Here is a 20,765-nt window from a genome sequence, read left to right as displayed (position 1 = left end):
TGAACAGGGGAAGGTGCGTTTGCAACATTTAGTAAACACAGCACGGAGACAACTCTCACCTCACACTGGCTGCCACCTCTTCACTCAGACAGAGAAAATCAGAAGGCTGACAGCATGTCCGCGCCTGGTCACGGATGGGCTGCAGACAACGTGACACGGTGCTCCCTCGACAGGACCTGTTGCAAAACCTCTCTCTCCCTCTCTCCAAGTTTCTCTCTCTCCCTTCCCCCCTCTCTCAACAACCCCCCCTCTCTCTTCCTCTCCCCCCCACTCCCTCCCCCTCCCCATTTCCCCCTTCTTCCTCCTCCCCCCCTCCCTCAACACCCCCTCTCTTCCTCTCCCCCCCCAACACTCCCCTCTCTCCCTCTCCCCCCCCCTTTCTTCCCCCTCCCCCTTCTACCCCCTCCCTCAACACCCCCCTCTCTTCCTCTCCCCCCCCTCCCCTTTCTTCCCCTCCCCCTTCTACCCCCTCCCTCTGGTGAAAATCTTGCCCCTCATGGTGCTATTAAATCTTTCCTTCTCACCTTAATCCTATGACCTCTTGATCCCCCTACTCTGGGTAAAAGACTCTGTGCCTTCACCCTACCTGTTCCCCTTGTGATTTTGTGCACGTCTATAAGGTCACCCCTTATCCTCCTGTGCTCCGAGGAATAAAGTCCTAGCCTGCCCAACCTCTCCCTGTAGCTCAGGCCCTCGAGTCCTGGCAACATCCTCGTAAATATTCTCTGCACTCACCTTCAATGCCAGCTGAATGATTAAAATAATGTGAAATAACTGAAGCACTCTGGTGCACCTCTTGCAAATCCGCCTCCAATACAATCACTGTCCACACAACAACCTCCCCCCTGATGTGAAGCTGGGGTATATAAAGAAACAAAGATGTCAAGCTGGGGTCAGGTGCGAAGTGCATCCTGACCATCTCCCCAGCCCAGCACTGCTCCATCTAGTGGACAGTGGATGTGTTGATGACTGGTGCTCGGCTCACTTTTGGCTTCTGCATTTGGCCAAACACAGTGGAAATGGAGCCTGGGCTGATTATTGTCCCTTGTACTGAGCTACAGAGAAAATCTTTATTTTGTCTGCCATCCTGGAAAATTATACTGTACATGAGAATCGTACTCTACGAGTCAAACCGGACACGAGTCTGAAGAAGTGTCTCAACTTGGATTGAATTGAATTGAATTTATTTGTCATTCAAAGAAATGTCGTTACCATACAGTCATAACAATAAAGACCAAATAAAACTAAATTGAACATAAACATCCATCACAGTGAACTTCCCCCAGGCACCTCCTCACTGACCAGCGATCCCCACACATTAACACCATCCTACACACATCAGGGACAATTTTTACATTTATACCAAGCCAATTAACCTACAAACCTGCACGTCTTTGGAGTGTGGGAAGAAACCAAAGATCTCGGAGAAAACCCACGCAGGTCATGAGGAGAACGTGCAAACTGCGTGCGGACAGCACCCGTAGTCGGGATCGAACCCGGGTCTCCAGCGCTGCATTCGCTGTAAGGCAGCGACTCTGCCGCTGCGCCACCGTGACGTTTTGTCTGTTGTACAGACTCAACACCACCGAACCTCTGACACTCGGTCCGCGAGGCTTCAATTAGGCCCAATCTCTCCGAAAGCCCCCAAAGTTTCGGCACACCTTGCCACCGTTCACCGCAGCAACACCAGGGTGCATTCAAGGACCTCCCGCAACACAGAAACCTGCAGGTTGCAAATGCTACCACAAGGCTACAATTGTACAGCAGTGAGGCACATGTCTTCATTCTTTTACCAGTACAGCCTTGGCACTTCCTCCACATCTCCCAGAGTGATAAATAGTCAAAAAATACTCTAGCTCAAGGCTGTTCATGAAATGATTGTGCATCACCAAGGCAGCAACGGCTTCACACTGAGTTTACCACCTCCACATTTAGTTCATTATTATTGTGAGATGTAACAAGGTACAATGAAAAGCTTTTGTTATGTGCGCTCCAGTCAAAGAAAAGACTATGCATGTAGTTTATGAAGGAAAATCGAAGGTAGACAAAAATGCTGGAGAAACTCAACGGGTGAGGCAACATCTAAGGAAATAAATAGGGCTCTTAAAGATATCGGAGTCAGGGGATATGGGGAGAAGGCAGGAACGGGGTACTGATTGGGGATGATCGGCCATGATCACATTGAATGGCGGTGCTGGCTCGAAAGGCCGAATGGCCTCCTCCTGCACCTATTGTCTATTGTGTATTGAAATAGGCGACGTTTCTGGTCGAGACCCTTCAATCTGAAGCACAGCTACCCACGGTGACAATGCCCCCAGCACCGGGCAAAGTACCACCGCCTCGAGGGTGGAGGGCCTCCCTTCCATTGATTCCATCTGTACTTCACGCTGCCTTGGCAAGGCCACCAGCAGAATCAACAACCAGTCTCGCCCCAGTCCCTCACTCTTCCATCAGGCAAGTGGTGCAGAAAATGCACACCTCCAGAATCAGGGACAGTTTCTTCCTAGATGCTATCAAGCAACTGTACAGTCCTCTCATCAATAGACAATAGGTGCAGGAGTGGGCCATTCGGCCCTTCGAGCCAGCACCGCCATTCAATGTGACCATGGTTGATCATCCCCAATCAGTACCCCGTTCCTGCCTTCTCCCCATATCCCCTGACTCCACTATCTCAAGAGTTCAAGAGAGTTTATTGTCATGTGTCCCAGATAGGACAATGAAATTCTTTCTTTGCTTCAGCATAGTAGGCCTACCTCATAGTAGGCTTTAAGAGCTCTATCTAATTCTCTCTTGAAAGTATCCAGAGAACCGGCCTCCACCGCCCTCTGAGACAGAGAATTCCACAGACTCACCACTTTCTGTGAGAAAACAGATGTTTCCTCGTCTCCGTTCTAAATGGCTTACACCTTATTCTTAAACTGTGTGTGGCCCCTGGTTCTGGACTCCCCCAACATCAGGAACATGTTTCCTGCCTCTAGTATGTCCAATCCCTTAATAATCTTATACGTTTCAATAAGATCCCCTCTTATCCTTCTAAACTCCAGAGTGTACAAGCCCAGCCGATCCATTCTCTCAGCATATGACAGTCCCGCCATCCCGGGAATCAGCTAGAGTGCGGTCCTGACCTCCCATCTACCTCATTGGAGATCTTTGAACAACCTTTGTTTAAGGTTTGTAATTGTAATTGTAATTGTAATTAATTCATTAGCCAAGTGTGTAAAAACATACAAAGAATTTGATTTGCCATAGTCATACCAAAAAAGCAACAAGACACACAATAACTTGAAGGTAGACAAAAGTGCTGGAGAAACTCAGCAGGTGCAGCAGCATCTATGGAGCGAAGGAAATAGGCAACGTTTCGTCCCGAAACGTTGCCTATTTCCTTCGCTCCATAGATGCTGCTGCACCCGCTGAGTTTCTCCAGCACTTTTGTCTACCTTCGATTTTCCAGCATCTGCAGTTCCTTCTTAAACACACAATAACTTATAATAATAATAATAATATATTTTATTGTCATTGCACGTCAGTGCAACGAGATTTAGTATGCAACATTCCCTTCTTCCCTCATCTCCCACGATCGGGTCAGTCAAACCATTCGCAGTCGGGGCGATCGTAGCTCCCATGTCGGGGCGATCGAAGTTCCTGCCGTTGGAGCTCCCGAAGTCAGTCCCTCACCAAGGGACCGCGAGCTCCACGATGTTAAGTCCGCAGGCTCCCGCGGTTGGAGTTCCCGGTGTCGATCCCCAGCTGAGGGACCGCAGGCTCCACGATGTTAGGCCACAGTGCGGACGGAGATACGATACAGAAAAAGTCCCATCTCCGTCGAGGAAGGGGATGTGGACTCTTATACATCGGCGAGACCAAAGACTGGGCGATCGTATCGCTCAGTCCGCCTGGACCTACCTGATCTCCCGGTTGCTAAACACTTTAATTCTCCTTCCCATACAGACCTTTCTGTCCTAGGCCTCCTCCACTGTCAGAGTGAGGCTAAATGCAAATTGGAGGATCAGCATCTCATATTTCGCTTGGGCAGCTTACAGTGTTATAAATTTTATTATTCTAACTTCAAGTAACCCTGGCATTCTCTCTCTCTATCCCTCCCCCAAGCACATTGCACTAGCTTCTCATTTTCACCCAACAATGGCCCGTTTCCTTTATCATTACTTTTTGACATATCTTGCATTCATTGTTCTTTATCTCACTCTGCATCGTCTGTATCTCTCGTTTCCCTTTCCCGTGACTTTCAGTCCCGAAACGTCACTTTGATGTGTCTATTTTCTATCTTTAATCGGATTTTATCTTGCGATATGTTGTACCCTTTATCCTTTACTTATGCAGTGTTTGGAATCATGTGTAGTCTTTCCGCTGGTACACAAAAATGCTGGAGAAACTCAGCGGGTGCAGCAGCATCTATGGAGGGAAGGAAATAGGCAACGTTTCGGGCCGAAACCCTTCTTCAGACTGATGGGGGTCTTTCCGCTGGCTGGTTAGCAGGCAACAAAAAAACCTTTTCACTGTACCTCGGTACAATAAACAAAACCAAAGATCCTATAGCGGAGCAAGATAGACCACTCAACGGTAGTACGCAACGGAACGGAACATGGGCCTTTTTTTCATCCATTTCCGTAACCGGACCCGGCCCGACTCGCAGTGTGATCAACGTTGCAGGGGGACAGTTTGTGTTAATAAATTAAAATTCTGAAAATGAGAAGATTTTTATCGAATAACTTTTATTTTTACGAGGGTGTTTCCGTAACCGGCTTCCGTCTCCGCACTAGTATCTTTGCTCCGCTGTGGGATCTTTGGTGCGGAGACGGAAGCCGGTTACGGAAATGGGGCCGAAAATCACCCATGAATCTGCCCATGACCGTACTACGTCTTTTTTCGTCGAGTGATCTATCTTGCTCGCTGTAGGATCTTTGAACAAAACTATCAACTATCAGCTACCGTGGCCATCGGTGGTTTGTGGTGGGACATAGTCACGCAGTCAATCTGCCTGGCTTTCTCTGACAAACAAATGCCTTTGTGAGTTACAGAGTCCAGAACCGAGCTGATTAATTGAGATGTGTAGCCACTCAATCATCTGGAGAATGGAGCTGATGTAAATGAATGTGCGGGTCAGGGCACAGCGGTGAGTGCAACCTCCTCAGCACAAGGGACGCCAGCCAGTGAAGCTGAAAACACATTGATCCTCAGATGCAAGTTAATTGCGACAGAAAGGTTAGAGTTTCGAGACAACGCTCTCATTTTAACTCTTGCTTTGTTTCAAAGGGACACATGAATTCACAGCGGCGGTAGAGTTGGTGCCTCACAGCGGCAGAGACCCGGGTTTGATCCTGACTACGGGTGCTGCCTGTACGGAGATTGTACATTCTCCCCGTGAGGTAGTCTGAAGTAGGGACTTGACCCGAAACGTCACCCATTCCTTCTCTCCAGAAACGCTACCTGTCCCGCTGAGTTACTCCAGCTGTTTGTGTCTATCTTCAGTTTAAACCAGCATCTGCAGTTCTGTGAATTCCTCTGAATTATCAGACCTTGCTTTCAGGAAAATCACTTAAAGTTAAAAAAAAAACCTCTCCAGCTCCCCCTAGAAACGTTGGCAGTTATTTCATCTCTGGTTGCCCCATCCCCTGCTGATGGAAATAATAGATTTAAACGATCAAGCGAATGGAATTGAATCAGGAGCAGTCCACAGATTAGCTGCAACATTCCATTTTATAAATGCAATCAAAAAGTAACTTGTTTCTCACAAGTCTGACATATGCTTTCCAGAAAAAGGCACAAAAATCACATTGGAACCCTGATTAAATTAGTTTGCCCAGAAAGCAACATTCATAATTTTTTTGGAGTGGAAATATACTTTGTGTCATCGATGTCATTCACGACACACACACACACACACAGACAGATAAAATCAGCTGCTCTTTGAGCTTCGGATGTCTGTCAAGGAATGACCCCGTGCTTGCGGCCAACCTCCAGGAAGGCCTGCACACACCGGTTGATGTCCTGGTCGCTGTGGGAGGCAGAGATCTGCACACGGATCCGGGCTTTGCCCTTGGGAACGACTGGAAAACTGAAGCCGATCACGTAGATTCCTGAGGGAAGAACAGGGGCGGTGGGTTAGACGCTGGCTGCGGAGATACCAGCGATCCCCGCACATTAACACTATCCCACACCCACTCCGGACAATTTTTACATTTATACCAAGCCAATTAACCTACAAACCTGCACGTCTTTGGAGTGTGGGAGGAAACTGAAGATCTCAGAGAAATCCCACGCGGGTCACGGGGAGAACGTACAAACTCCGCACAGGCAGCACCCGTAGTCGGGATCGAACCCGGGTCTCCGGCGCTGCATTCGCTGTAAGGCAGCGACTCTACCGCTGTGCCACTGTGACTGCCCGAGGAACTAGCGGATGGGAACATTGTGTCCCACGAAGGCAGTTACAGAGAGCTCGCCATCTAGGCCGCACGCTACAGGAATGAAAGGGTTAACGCACGCACGATGAGCGTTTGACGGCACGGGGCCGGCACTCGCTGGAGTTTGGAAGAATGAGGGGGGGGGGAACGCATCAATGAAACTTACCGAATAGTGAAAGGTCTGGATAGGGTGGATGTGGAGAGGATGGTACAAGAAGTGGTAGATACATTGTAGGTAGACCAAAATGCTGGAGAAACTCAGCGGATGAGGCAGCATCTATGGAGCGAAGGAAATAGGCTACGTTTCGGGCCGTAACCCTTCTTCAGACCCGAAACGTTGCCTATTTCCTTCGCTCCATAGATGCTGCTGCACCCACTGAGTTTCTCCAGCATTTTTGTCTACCTTCGATTTTCCAGCATCTGCAGTTCCTTCTTAAACACGAGGTAGATACATTTTTGAAAGCACGTATTTAGAACCAGGGGTCCTGGCACAAGAGGAATTGGGCCTTGGTTAGAGTAGTGATGATTGTGTTGAATGGTGGGGTAGTCTTGAGGGGCAGAGTGACCTCATATCGCTCCCATTTCTTGGTGTTGGCAGCTCCGTGGATGGCAGAGGAACACCAGTTGCCACCTTGGACAGTTCAACAAGGGGCACAGGACCTCTGGGAACCTTCAGACAGAAAGGACACTGGTCTGGGCCACAGACTCAGCCAGGAACTAGCGGACGGGAACAGCAAGGGCTGCGGTGAAACGCAGCGCCGCACTGCGCCCACGCTGGGCTGACTAGCTCGACTCCTGCCCTGCCCCGCCCCCTCACCTCGTTGCAACATGTCCTCAGCCATAGCGGATGCCAGCCGGGCATCGCCCAACATCACCGGGCAGATGGGGTGGTCCATGCCACCAATGGAGAATCCTGCAGCCGTCATCTGACTGCGGAACCTGCACAAAACAGCAAAGAGTCCAATTAGAAACATTCAAAGGTAGACAAAAATTCTGGAGAAACTCAGCGGGTGAGGCAGCATCTATGGGTCGAGACCCGAAACGTCACCTATTCCTTCGCTCCATAGATGCTGCCTCACCCGCTGAGTTTCTCCAGCATTTTTGTCTACCTTCGATTTTTCCAGCATCTGCAGTTCCTTCTTAAAAAATTAGAAACATTCATATCTTTATAAGTAATAGGAGCAAAATTGGGCCATTCAAAACATCAAGTCTACTCCACCATTCAATCGCGGCTGATCTATCTGTCCCTCTCAGCCCCAGTCTCCTGCCTTCTCCCCATAACCCTTCTCCCCTTCACATGTAAGGATCAAGAATCTGTCCATCTGTACTTTAAATATACCCAATGACGGCCTCCAGAGCCGTCTGTGGCAATGAATTCCGCAGAATCACCACCTTCTGATATGAAACTCCCCCTCGCCTCCTTTCCATGGGTACGCCCGTTTATTTTGAGGGTGTGCCCTCTGGTCCTAGAATCTCCCACTAGTGGAAACATACACTCTACCCAGGTCTTTCACATTCCTGCCAACACAAGTGTGACCTCTACCCCCTTCCAATCTCCCTGGGACTCTCCCCCTCCTCATCCTCCCGAGCCGACCTTGCCTGCCATCCCCGACACCCCCTCCTTCCTTCCCCATAACGCTTTTGCCCAGCTACCGTGCCCATCCCTTTTTGCCTCCATCCTCCCCTCCACTGACCGATGAGAAGTTGAAGGGAGATGTGCGGGGCGATTTTTAAAAAGTAGGTGTCGAGTGCCTAGAACGAGCTGCAGGGGATGGTGGGGGAGTCAGATACGGTAGTGGAGGCTACGAGTTCGGAAAGGCATAGAAACACTGCCGGATGCCGTCCGTCTTTGTGCCCCGGCCTCTCTCCTCAACACGGGACACCCTCCTCACCTCCCTCCCCCACACACACCCAGCACTCGACTCCCCTGCCCCCACCCATCCACAGCAGGGAAAGTAACAGGGAAGAAACCAGATTTGTTTGGGACTACAATTCTCCCTACAAGACCCACAAATTCTGGCAAGTGAACGATACCCAGGGCAGAAAATCGCCTTCTGGCAGAAGGTTGTCTGCCACGGCACAGTTGCGTAGCGGTAGAGTTGCTGCCCCACAGCGCCGGAGACCCGGGTTCGATCCCGACTACGGGTGCTGTCTGTACTGAGTTTGTATGTTCTCCCCGTGACCTGCGTGGGTTTTCTCCGGGTGCTCCGGTTTCCTCCCACATTCCAAAGGTTTGTGGGATAATTGGCTTCTGTAAAACGGCCCCTGGTGTGTGAGTTATGTACGTGGTGATGGCTGGTCGACGCAGACTCGGGCCTGTTTCCGCGCTGAATTTTTGACAAGAAAAAGACCGACCTACCGCTTGACCTTGGATGCCATGGTGTGAGCAATATCATTGTTGTCCATCAAGAGGTCCAGAGCTTTGGAGGCACATCCGACCACGGGAGGGGGCAGCGTGTTGGAGAAGAGGTAGGGACGGGAGCGCTGCCGCAGAAGGTCCACCACTGCCTTGGGTCCCGTGGTGTAGCCACCTGGTAAACAGACGCATGTCAATGACTCCGGTAATGGTGCAGCCACAGGAAAGGGGCACTCTGCCCGTTGGGTGAGAAAGAACTGCAGATACTAGATAAAATCGAAGGGAGTCACTAAATGCTGGAGTAACTCAACGGGTGAGGCAGCATCTATGGAGAGAAGGAATGGATGACGTTTCCGGTCGAGACCCAAAGGGTCGCAACTCGAAATGGCGCGACTGTCATGAGGAAAGATTTGAAAAAATCTGGGCTTGAATTCACTGGAATTTAGAAGGATGAGAGGATATCTTATAGAAACACATGAAATTATAAAAGGTAGACAAAAGTGCTGGAGAAACTCAGCGGGTGCAGCAGCATCTATGGAGCGAAGGAAATAGGCAACGTTTCAGGCCGAAACCCTTCTTCAGACTGATCTATATTAACTGAATTATAAAAGGACTGGACAAGCAAAAGATGCAGGAAAAATGTTCCAATGATGGAGGGAATCCAGAACCAGGGGCCACAGAAAATAAAGGGAAGGCCATTTAAAACTGAGTTGAGAAAAAACTTTTTCACCCAGAGAGTTGTGAATTTGTGGAATTCTCTGCCACAGAGGGCAGTGGAGGCCAATTCACTGGATGAATTTAAAAGAGAGTTAGATAGAGTTCTAGGGGCTAGCAGAATCAAGGGATATGGGGAGCACGGATTACTGATTGTGGATGATCAGCCATGATCGTAATGAATGGCGGTGCAGGCTCGAAGGGCCAAATGGCCTCCTCCTGCACCTATTTTCTGTTTCTATGTTCACCTATTGTGCTCGTGTGTGGTATGATTTGATGGATAGCATGCAGAGCAAACACTTTACTGTATCTCTGTATATGTGAAGATAGAGGAACCATTGAGCAACGTGACAGCGTAGGTGGGGCATGTGGTCAGTGCGGGCAAGTTGGGCCAAAGGTTTATTACTCTATTATGCCCCACTTTGTGCATTGAGAAGTCTCTCCTGAACTCACTATTGGATTGGTGACTAATTACTTATTTCCTCACCCCCCCCCTCCCCCCAACCCCCTCCCCGTCAGGCTCCATCTTGAAATCCTGATCCAGTCCTCGCTGATCAGACAGAGCTTCAGATTAATTCCAATGATTAATACCAATAGGTTTAGAGCCACTACCACAGTCACTTTAGTCAGAGCATGATGTGTCTGTGGAATTCATTGCCACAAATGGCTGTGGAGACCAAGTCAATGGATGTTTTTTTTAAGGCAGAGATCGACAGATTCTTGTTTAGTGCGGGTGTCAAAGGTTACGGGGTGAAGGCAGAATGGGGTTGAGAGGGAAGGATAGATCAACCACGATTGAATGGCAGAGTAGACTTAATGGGGCGAATGGCCTAATTATGTCCCTCGAACGTATATGACTAAATCCTGACAAAGCCTCTCTATTATCTTTTTCTGCACATCTAGGTCATGAGGCAGAACTCCACGTGTGATCTATCCAAAGATAGACACAAAATGCTGGAGTAACTCAGTGGGTCAGGCAACGTTTCGGGTTGGGACCCGTCTTCAGGCCCAAACTAACCAATCTCCAACGCATCCTCACTGCCCCGGCCCCAGAGCCTCACCTGCTGCTCCACCCAACGCCTTCCCCAGAGTGGAGTTGACAATGTGGACCCGGTCCATCACTCCCAGCAGCTCATCTGTGCCCCTGTCCCAGAGAAAGGAACAACATTTCACTCAGTCACACTGCTTTTACTATTTTACAGCCCCACATTGGAACTCATTGCCACAGACGGCTGCGGAGGCCAAGTCAGTGTATATTTTTTAAGTTGGAGATTGACAGATTCTTGATTAGTACGGGTGTCAGGGGTGATGGGGAGAAGGCAGGAGAATGTGGTTGAGAGGGAAAGATAGATCAGCCATTATCGGTGAGGGGTAACCTTTTCACACAAAGGGTTGCGGGTGTATGGAACGAGCTGCCAGAGGAGGTAGTTGAGGCGGGGACTATCCCAATGTTTAAGGATGGATAGGACAGGTTTGGAGGGATACGGGACAAACGCAGGCAAGTTGGAGGAGTGTAACTGGGACGTGTTGGCGGGTGTGGGCAAGTCGGGCCGAAGGACCTGTTTCCATGCTGTATGAATCCATGGCTCTGTCTGTTCCCGTGTCCTCTATCACTCTACAAGCAACTGTGGAATTCTCTGCCTCAGAGGGCGGTGGAGGCCGGTTCTCTGGATGCTTTCAAGAGAGAGCTAGATAGGGCTCTTAAACAATAGCGGAGTCAGGGGATATGGGGAGAAGGCAGGAGCTGGGTACTGATTGGGGATGTTCAGCCATGATCACATTAAATGGCAGTGCTGGCTCGAAGTGCCAAATGGCCTACTCCAGCACCTATTGTCTATCCACATGATCGTCCCCAGACCCGTGCACATGTTGGGGGGAGGGGGAGGGGGAGGAGCAGACCCCGTGCTTGGCTCAGTACCGTCCATTGGGTCCCATGAAGCCGGTGGCGTGGCATTCGTCAATGAAGACCAGGGCGTGGTATTTGTCCGACAGGTCACATATCTCTTTCAGTGGAGCCACGTCACCATCCATGGAGAAAACCCCGTCTGTGACAATCAGGCGGATCCTGTGCTTCTGGAAGTGAACGCCAGAGGATTTACAGAGTTCAAGCCAACCAGACCACCCAGGTCCCCCCGACCCACACACACACGACAGCCAACCATCGCAATACCGTCCACACCCCACACCCCCCCTGCATCTGCACCCAGCTCCCCTTCAATTGGTGCGTGTTACTCAACACAAACTGTTCTTTTGGTAGCAAGGTCTACTGTATAGTAATGGCTGCAATTTGACAGGTATTTAATCATCTGGAAAGCAGCTTTAGTTGACCAAAGTTAACGGGCAAAAGTCTCTTGCACAGGGCATATTTAATATGCACATGGACAAGCATAGAGTCATACTGCATGGAAACATACCCTACGGCCCAACTTGCTTACGCCGACCAGCATGCTCAATGCTGAGGGACACCGGGGAGGGAGGGAGAGGGTGAGGGGAGGGGAGGGAGGGAAAAGATTGGAGAATTGGAAATTGCAGATTGCATCCTTTGTCCTCAGTTCCTGACCGTTAGTTGACCCATGTAAACCAGACGGCTGCGTTGCAATGCATGGGAGGAAAGCTTATGCAAGATGGGTGCGACTGCATCCATTTCCCATTTCTGTGTAATTCTTGTGCAAGCTGCAACCAAGAGATTGTTCAATGGAGAGAACAGATGCACAGCCTGTAGACCTGCTGCCTCCAATTCCCAGGGACCCTGGTTCAACCCTGGCCTCTGCTGCTGTGTATGTGGACTCCTGCAGATTGTGTACTGTACCCCTGTACACTCACACACACACAATTTTCCATTACCCCCCTCTCCAGCCCCTGCCGCTCAATCTCTTTCCCCTTCCCCACCTGCCCGATCTGCTCCAGTCCTCCCACCAGTCCCCTTATCCCTCCCCTTCTTCCCATGGATTTCAAAGTTGCGAAGGTCAGTAGGTCAGATGGCCACTGTAATTTGCCCCAAGTGTGGGTGGATGGTGGGATGCAGGAGTGTGGTTGATGGGGATGTGGGGAGAACACGGGATTACTGTGAATTGGTGTTAATGGTTGGTGTGGACTCGGTGAGGTAATGTCTGTAATCAAGCTGCACAAGACCACAACGGGAGACAGGCCCTTCAGCCCAACTTGCCCACACCGACCAACATGTCCCCTCTATACAAGCCCCACCTGCCTGTGTTTGACCCTTATCCCTCTAAACCTGTCCTATGCATGTCCTGTCAAAGTGTTTCTTAAATGTTGCCTTTGAGATCTGTATCACTCGTTCATAGCACCTACAAATATTTGTAAATGGGACCACCCTCATCATCACAGAACGTGCAAACTCCACACGGAGAGCACCCAAGGTCAGAAACGCACCCGGGCCGTACCTGAGCTTCCTGCAACTTGGCCTCCAGGTCAGTGAGGTCCATGTGTTTGTAGCGGTACTTGTTGGCCTTGCACAGCCGGACCCCGTCGATGATCGACGCGTGGTTCAGCTCATCGGAGAGAAGGGCATCCTCGGGAGTCAGCAGAGCCTGCAGGAGGCAAGAGGTCAGGTCAGGAGCTTGCTTCAGCGGGACCCAGACCTCTGATCACAGGGTGACGGAGCTCAGACAAACATCGTAACGCTGCGACTCACCTCACAACACAGTGGGTGAGAATCTGACGGCTCCAGTGGGGCCCTTGCCCCAAGACAGGAGAACCCACATGAGCTGATCGGTGGTATTTACATCCCACTGAGTCGCCAGCCCCACAACTTAGCTTAGTTTAGAGATACAGCGGGGAAACAGGCCCTTCAGCCCACCGAGTCCATGCCGACCAGTGATCCCTAATACGATTCGACCCACACTAGGGACATTTTACAATTTTTTACCAAAGCCAATTAACCTACAAATCTGTACGTCCTTGCAATGTGGGGGGAGACCAGAGCTCCTGGAGGAAACCCACGTGGTCACAGGGAGAACGCACAAACTCCGTACAGACAAGCACCTGCGAACTGAACGCAGGCACGAACGCTTTGTAAAACATAGAAAATAGGTGCAGGAGTAGGCCATTCGGCCCTTCAAGCCAGCAGCGCCATTCAATATGATCATGGCTGATCATCCCCAATCAGTACCCCGTTCCCGCTTTTTCCCCATATCCCTTGATTCCGTTAGCCCCAAGAGCTATATCTAACTCTCTCTTGAAAACATCCAGTGAATTGGCCTCCAATGCCTTCTGTGGCAGAGAATTCCACAGATTCACAACGTTATTTTGCAGTGTCGGCTTGTCTGCCCAACTGCTGTTGCACTTCACATACACGCAAACCCAACAGGTCCTCCCCGTCCCAAGCTGAACATGTCCATGCAACTTGCACAAGTGAAACCAACTCCAGCCCCAGTGGTGCATGGAAACATAGAAAATAGGTGCAGGAGTAGGCCATTCGGCCCTTTGAGCCTGCACCGCCATTCAATATGATCATGGCTTTGCCCATCAGACCCCTGACTGCCCCACACCACCCTGTTGAAGCATAAAGCCCACAGCGCACCAGGTAGTTCACAGCTAAAGGAACAGAGAGAGCAACATACTCGGCCTGGCGGCATTTGCCCACCTCAAAAATCCCAGCGTTGGCATCAAAACAACTGGCATAGAGAATGGCATCTTCCCTCTGATGGAATTTAGCAATCTTGGCCTCTAGGTTCTTGTGCAGGTTCTGAGGATAAAAACACAGACAGGGAGAGAGGTTAGCTCAGCATCCACCTTTTTTCCTCTCCGATGAAATCTCCGAACATTCCTCAAGCAGCAAGCTCTCGCCTCCCAGGTCGTGGTCTGGATCACAAGGTCTTACATTACTGGTCAGCATCATACTGAGCCCGGGGGGTAGGGGGCACTCGTGTTGAAAGTGGGACAGAGGGAAGGCAGGGATCGAGGGTAGACAAAAAAATGCTGGAGAAACTCAGCGGGTGAGGCAGCATCTATGGAGAGAAGGAATAGGCAACGTTTCAGGTCGAGACCCTTCTTCAGACTGATGTATGGGGAGGGGGTGGGACAAAGAAAGAATGTAGGCGGAGACAGTGGGACCAGTGGGAGAACTGGGAAGGGGGGGGGGGGGGGGGGAATGAAGAGAGAGAGCAAGGGTTACTTGAAGTTATAGAAGTCAATGTTCATACCGCTGGGTTGCAAACTACCCAAGTGAAATATGAGGTGCTGTTCCTCCAATTTGCGCTGGGCCTCACTTTGGAAATGGAGGAAGGCCCAGGACAGAAAGGTCAGATTGGGAATGGGAGGGAGAGTTGAAGTACTGGGCCACCGGGAGATCAGCTTGGTTAAGACGGACTAGGGGGTCGTGTATTCAGTGTGGAGAGGAAGGCGGGGAAGTTAGGACACAAGATAGGAGGCGGGGAAGCAAATGGTACAGGGTGGAAGGAGGTTACAGGGGGAGCAGGACGTGTGGGTCTGGGGTGGACGGGAAGGGAAAGGGAGAATTTGGGAAGATTGCAGGGGCAACCAGGGAGACCGGAAGGAGAGATATGGGTCCAAGACTTGATGGAGGCAAAAGAGAGAATTCAGAGTTCAAGAGTTCAGAGTCTTTCCTTTGAACATCACAGAGGACACTATCAAGGTGTCCTATTTTAGGCCAACATAAACACTACAATTCGTCAGTATAAAAATTCTCATCCTATCACTGATGCTCACAATTTCACACTACTTCACTTAAAAAAAAAAAACAGGGAAAAACACATCATTGTCAAAGCTGGAGGGTTGGGGGCATGAGGGTGACTGAATGAGGAGTGGTGTTGATCTAATGACATCCAACAATGGGCCCAAGGGCTGTGGTCAGAAGCTTGCATTACTCAGCCCATTGCTCATGGCTCAGAAGACTCTCATTGGGTTCGCAAGTTCCTAAGTGAGTTCGCCAGCTGTTATCAGGCAACTGAATCATCCTACCTCAACCAGAGAGCAGTGCTGAACTACTATCTACCTCTTTGGTGACCCTCGGACTATCCTTGATCGGACTTTGCTGGCTTTACCTTGCACTAAATGCTATTCCCTTATCATGCATCTGTACACTGTAAATGGCTTGATTGTAATCATGTATTGTCTTTCTGCTGACTGGTTAGCACGCAACAAAAGCTTTTCACTGTACCTTGGTACATGTGAGAATAAACTAAACGGAACTGTAGTTGTGAGTTGAGTCGAGTCGAGTTCAGTTTATTGTACTAATGCACAGTGAAGAGGTTTTGTTGCAATGGGAAAACAGGAGCTGAATTAGGCCATTCGGCCCATCAAGTCTACTCCACCATTCGATAATGGCTGATCTATCTTTCCCTCTCAACCCCATTCTCCTACCTTCTCCCCATAGCCCCTGACACCCACACTAGTCAAGAATCTATCAATCTCTGCCTTACAAATATCCATTAGCTTGGCCTCCACAGCTGTCTGTGGTAATGAACTCCACAGATTCACCACCCTCTGACTAAAGACATTCTTCCTCATCTCCTTTCTAAAGGTACGTCCTTTTATTCTGAGACCGTGGCCTCTGGTCCTAGACTCTCCCTCTAGTGGAAGCATCCTCTCCACAATGGGTTGATGATGACATTGGGACTCTAGAGTGGCACCCAGTAATCTTGCTCCAACCCCAAGTCTTCTCATGGACTAACCTGTGTGCCACAGATGAATCGGACGGAGCTTAGACCCGCTCCATACTGATTAAGGGCTTCGATTCCCGACTGCACCACTGCCGGGTGGCTGGAGAGACCCAGGTAGTTGTTCGCACAGAAATTCAGAATCGCTGTGGGGGACGAGAAATTAGAGCTGGTGATTAACGGATGGACAACCAACGCTGGGGGAGAGAACGTGCTCCCCGATCATACCCGGGGGGTCCGATCACCATTCATACAGCCAAGAGGAACCCCCCTCCGTGACCTCCCCAAATGACGGAGCTCCACTGATTAAACACAGAGAATTCCACAAACTCACTGCCCTGGAGAAAAGACATTTCTACACATCTCAGTTTCAATAACTGACCCCTTGTTCTGTACCAATTGTTCATGACTCTCACACTAGTGAAAACGTTTCAATGTCAATATCCTGACAAACTCCCTTAGGGCCTTCTGTCTGAATAAGGTCACCCCTCATTCTTCTAAGCTCCAAGCTGCCTGGCCTCTCCTGAAAGGACAACCCTTATCATCAGCCAGGTGTCTTTCCTTGGATGCCCTCCAAATCTCCTTTTCAAGGGAAGCAAATTTGTCAAAATGATTTACATTTTGTAAAATAACTTTGACTGAATTTGATTAAATTGTCTAAATTAACTATTGAATTCCTCATCAATTAGTGATGGTAGAGTTGCTGCCTTACAGCGCCAAGGTCCCGGGTTCCATCCTGACTACGGGTGCTGCCTGTACAGAGTTTGTACGCTCTCCTCGTGACCTGCGTGTTTCCCCTGGGTGCTCCAGTTTATTCCCACACTCTAAAGACGTAAAAAAGGTTGGTAAAATTGTAAACTGTCCTTACTTAGTGCGTGATAGTGTTAGTGTGCGGGGATCGGTGGTTGGCGGCGTGGACTCGGTGGGCTGAAGGGCCTGTTTCTGTGCTGTATCTTTAAACTAAAATATCCGTCATTTCTTTGTTCCTTGTTACCAATTCACCAACATCACTCGCAGGAGGTCTCATACCCATTTTGTTTAATTAGTTTAGATTAGAGTTTACCAGCGTGCAAACGTTGTTGGCACCGATACACTCCGATATGAAACATTTGAACAAACAGAACAAACATACAGAAAACAAAAAGCTCCTAAGTGGCTCCTAATTACAGCCCACAAGAGATGCCCGCACACGGCCAGCTAACCTCCCTCTAACCCCGGGCACTCTGCCATGGTCCCAGGACATTGGCACTTTACATTGTGCTCCCGCTGAGCACTAGAAGTACCAAACTGTTACAGAACAGATTTAAACCATCTATCGTCCATGATCACATGTCACACTGAGGTGCGTGCCAGAGCGAGCAGGAGAAATTGGACACTGGCAGAGCAGTCAGCAAGAAAATAAAACAGGAGGCGGGCAGTGGGAAAAGTGGGCGTTGTGGCACAGAGCCTCAGTGAGCAACACACAACGAGATGCCACCCCTCACCCCTTTCCTTCACACTCAGTGGGTCAGGGAATTCCAGCCTCTCTGCTCCATGAGCTATTTCAACCAACTAGACTCATTGTTGGAAGAAAAAGACTTGTCTCCTCAATGCTACTGGCTAGGAGGGAGAGGGGGGGGGGTACAAGAACCAAGGCACTGGAAATCACCCATTCCTTCTCTCCAGCGATGCTGCCTGTCCTGCTGAGTTACTCCAGCATTTTGTGCCTCTCATGGACTTTTGCTAAATACGCTGATGTACTTTCTTGGGCACTTGAAATTGGAGAGTTCAGTTTTCATGCCATTAGATTATAAACTATCCAAGAGGAATATGAGGTGCTGTTCCTCCAATTTGTGTCTGGCCTCACTCTGACAATGGAGGAGACCCAGGACAGAAAGGTCAGTGTGGGCAATGGGAAGGGGAGATAAAAGGTTTGGAAACCTGGAGATTGCAGCGATTGAGTTAGAAAGGAGCAGCAAATCTGCCAAGACCTAGAGGGTTTCACCCCTGGATGATGGATATTGGTCGCAATAAAATAAAATGAAAGTAAAGCACATCAACTGGTACCCCTCACCTCTGGAGTACGAGGAAACGCACTTTCTTCGTCCAAAATGTGCCCAGGCAAACAGTTTCACCCCCTAGCCTTCTCTCAAGCCACCTCCTGTTGGTACCCCAGCCGAAATATCACACCACATCTCTTACAAAAGGTTTGGACAGCACGTCACATATTTGGAAGGACCATATCTCAGATCAATGTGGGTGAAGCAGCTCCTGTGAATTATGAAGGGTGTCTGAACACAGTCGATCTGCTACACGACAACAGTAGGGACAACACTGCTGGGTGCGAGAAAGTGCGAGAAAGGGGGAGGAGACATCTTGGTGAACGGCTGCTAGCCAGCAGCCGTCTGTTTTAAATTCGTTTTTTTATAGTTTTTAGTGAGTCCTGTTTTTTTGTTTTTTTGTAGGGGATATGGTCTTTTTAATGTGGGGGTAGGTGTAACTATATATTTTTCGGTCCCTACCTGGTCGGTGTAGCAGCCTTTTCTCCGGGCTGCACGTCGACCCGTCCTCGTGGCCAACAGCGGGCTTGGAGCACCGTTTCCTGGCGGGGACCGCCCAGCACCTCGGCCTCGGCAGCAGCACAGTGTTGGAGCGCTGGAGCGGAGCGGAGTGGAGCGGGCGATGCCTTGCCAGGGTCGCCGCGCTGGAGCTCTGGCGAGCTGGACCGCCGAGAGCAACATCTCCGGGCTGCGGGTCTGCGGAGTGGCGGCGGTGCGGAGAGGCGGCGCCGACTTTTTCATCGGGAGCCTGGGAGCTCCAAACCGGCGCGGCCTTGTCGGCTTCGGCAGCCGCGGGCTCCAACCAGGAAGCGGCCGTTCCAGGTGGCCCAGCCGCCGAGAGGACTCTCCCGACGCCGGGGCAAGACCACCCGGTGAGAACGGCCAGGGTCATCGGGCCTCCGTAGAGGCAATTGCGGTGGCCTCAATAGGCCTGACTTTGGGGTGAACATGGGGTGGGGACTGGACATTGTGCCTTCCTCCACAGTGCTATCCACTGTGGGGGGATGATTTTTTTGTCTAATTGTAGTCCTGTAGGTCTGTGTCCAAGATGGCTGCCGTGAAGAGAGAGTGGACGCTGGCGCGCTTTGGCTGCCGCTGCTCTCTCTTCACACTGTGTTTTTGATTTTCTGTTTTTGGATTTAATTCTGTTTTTAATTTGTGTCTCTGTGATGTCTTTATTACTTGTTATATTCCGATTATGTTATTCCGATTACTATGTAAGGTGTCCTTGAGATGTCTGAAAGGCGCCCATTAAATAAAATTTATTATTATTATTATTAAAGTGCATCCTGACAGGAGATGGCGTAGACTAATCGCATCAATTGCCTCCTCATATCTCGAATATAAATACAATTTACAGGAACCAATTTTAGCTTAGTTTAGTTTAGAGATACAGCGCGGAAACATGCCCTTCGTCCCACCGAGCAGTGATCCCCGCATATCCTACACACACTGGGGACAATTTTTACATGCACCAAGCCAATGGGTCCATGTCAGATCCAATCTTAGTGAGGGTCAGTGTCAGGCAGGGTTGTACCTCTGTGCACACACACACACATCTTTTCAATCATTCCCATCTCACTGGTCTACTGGACAACAAGAAACTGTGCAGCCTGCTGCACATCTAATGCAGAGACAAGGTCACCCCAACTTCAGTTAATAAGCTGGAGTACACCCCTTTCCCTCCACCATCTCTCACTCCCCTCATTCCCCCCTCTCTCTTTCTCTCTCTCCCCTCTCTCCCCTCCACCTCCTCTCTCTCTCCCCTCCACCCCCTCTCTCCTTCTCTCTCTCCCCTCCACCCCCTCCACAATCTCTCTCTCCCCTCCACCATCTCCCTCACTCTCCCCGGGCCGACCTACCTACCTCCCTCGCTGCCCTGCACGTTAATGTGCGGTCCCTGGCGGGAGGTGATGATCCGCTCGTTCTTCCAGGTGCCCGCATTCCGGATGCTCTCCAGCTCGGCCTCCAGCACGGCGTTGAGCTGCGCCAGGGCGCTGCGGGCCCGCAGGAGGCCGAGGCCGGGCCGCCACGCAGCCAACAACACGCGCCTGGACAACATGACAGCGCGGCACCGGCGAGCCGGCCCGGGGCGGGGCTTAAGTAGACAACAACGGGGGCGGGGCTAGTGTCGTCAGTGATGGGGCGGGGCTAGTGTCGTCAGTGATGGGGCGGGTTCTCTGTCGTCAGTGATGGGGCGGGGCTAGTGTCGTCAGTGATGGGGCGGGGCCTGTGTCGTCAGTGATGGGGCGGGTTCTCTGTCGTCAGTGATGGGGCGGGGCTAGTGTGGTCAGTGATGGGGCGGGGCCTGGTCGTCAGTGATGGGACGGGGCTAGTGTAGTCAGTGATGGTGCGGGGCCTGTGCCGCCCGCGATGGGACGGGGCTAGTGTAGTCAGTGATGGGGCGGGGCCTGGTCGTCAGTGATGGGGCGGGGCTAGTGTAGTCAGTGATGGGGCGGGGCCTGGTCGTCAGTGATGGGACGGGGCTAGTGTAGTCAGTGATGGTGCGGGGCCTGTGCCGCCCGCGATGGGACGGGGCTAGTGTAGTCAGTGATGGGGCGGGGCCTGGTCGTCAGTGATGGGGCGGGGCTAGTGT

General features: G+C 50.6%; 1 protein-coding gene across 1 annotated transcript; it reads right to left on the bottom strand.

Moving 5' to 3' along the window:
* Positions 1 to 5,696: 5,696 nt before the first annotated feature.
* gcat (glycine C-acetyltransferase) lies at positions 5,697 to 20,290 on the bottom strand. Its single transcript, XM_033013185.1, has 9 exons — positions 20,036 to 20,290; positions 16,146 to 16,276; positions 14,096 to 14,197; positions 12,894 to 13,040; positions 11,408 to 11,562; positions 10,551 to 10,633; positions 8,779 to 8,950; positions 7,237 to 7,358; positions 5,697 to 6,095 (listed from the first exon to the last, which is right to left on the bottom strand). The coding sequence occupies exons 1-9, from the start codon at positions 20,229 to 20,231 to the stop codon at positions 5,944 to 5,946; spliced, it is 1,260 nt and encodes a 419-aa protein (XP_032869076.1). The 5' UTR covers positions 20,232 to 20,290; the 3' UTR covers positions 5,697 to 5,943.
* Between the last annotated feature and the right edge of the window lie 475 nt (positions 20,291 to 20,765).

The sequence above is a fragment of the Amblyraja radiata genome, chromosome 38 (assembly GCF_010909765.2).
Source record: "Amblyraja radiata isolate CabotCenter1 chromosome 38, sAmbRad1.1.pri, whole genome shotgun sequence".
Taxonomy (NCBI): Eukaryota; Metazoa; Chordata; class Chondrichthyes; order Rajiformes; family Rajidae; genus Amblyraja; species Amblyraja radiata.
The sequence above is the reverse complement of the archived record's forward strand: the minus strand, read 5'-3'. Positions and strand labels throughout refer to the sequence as shown.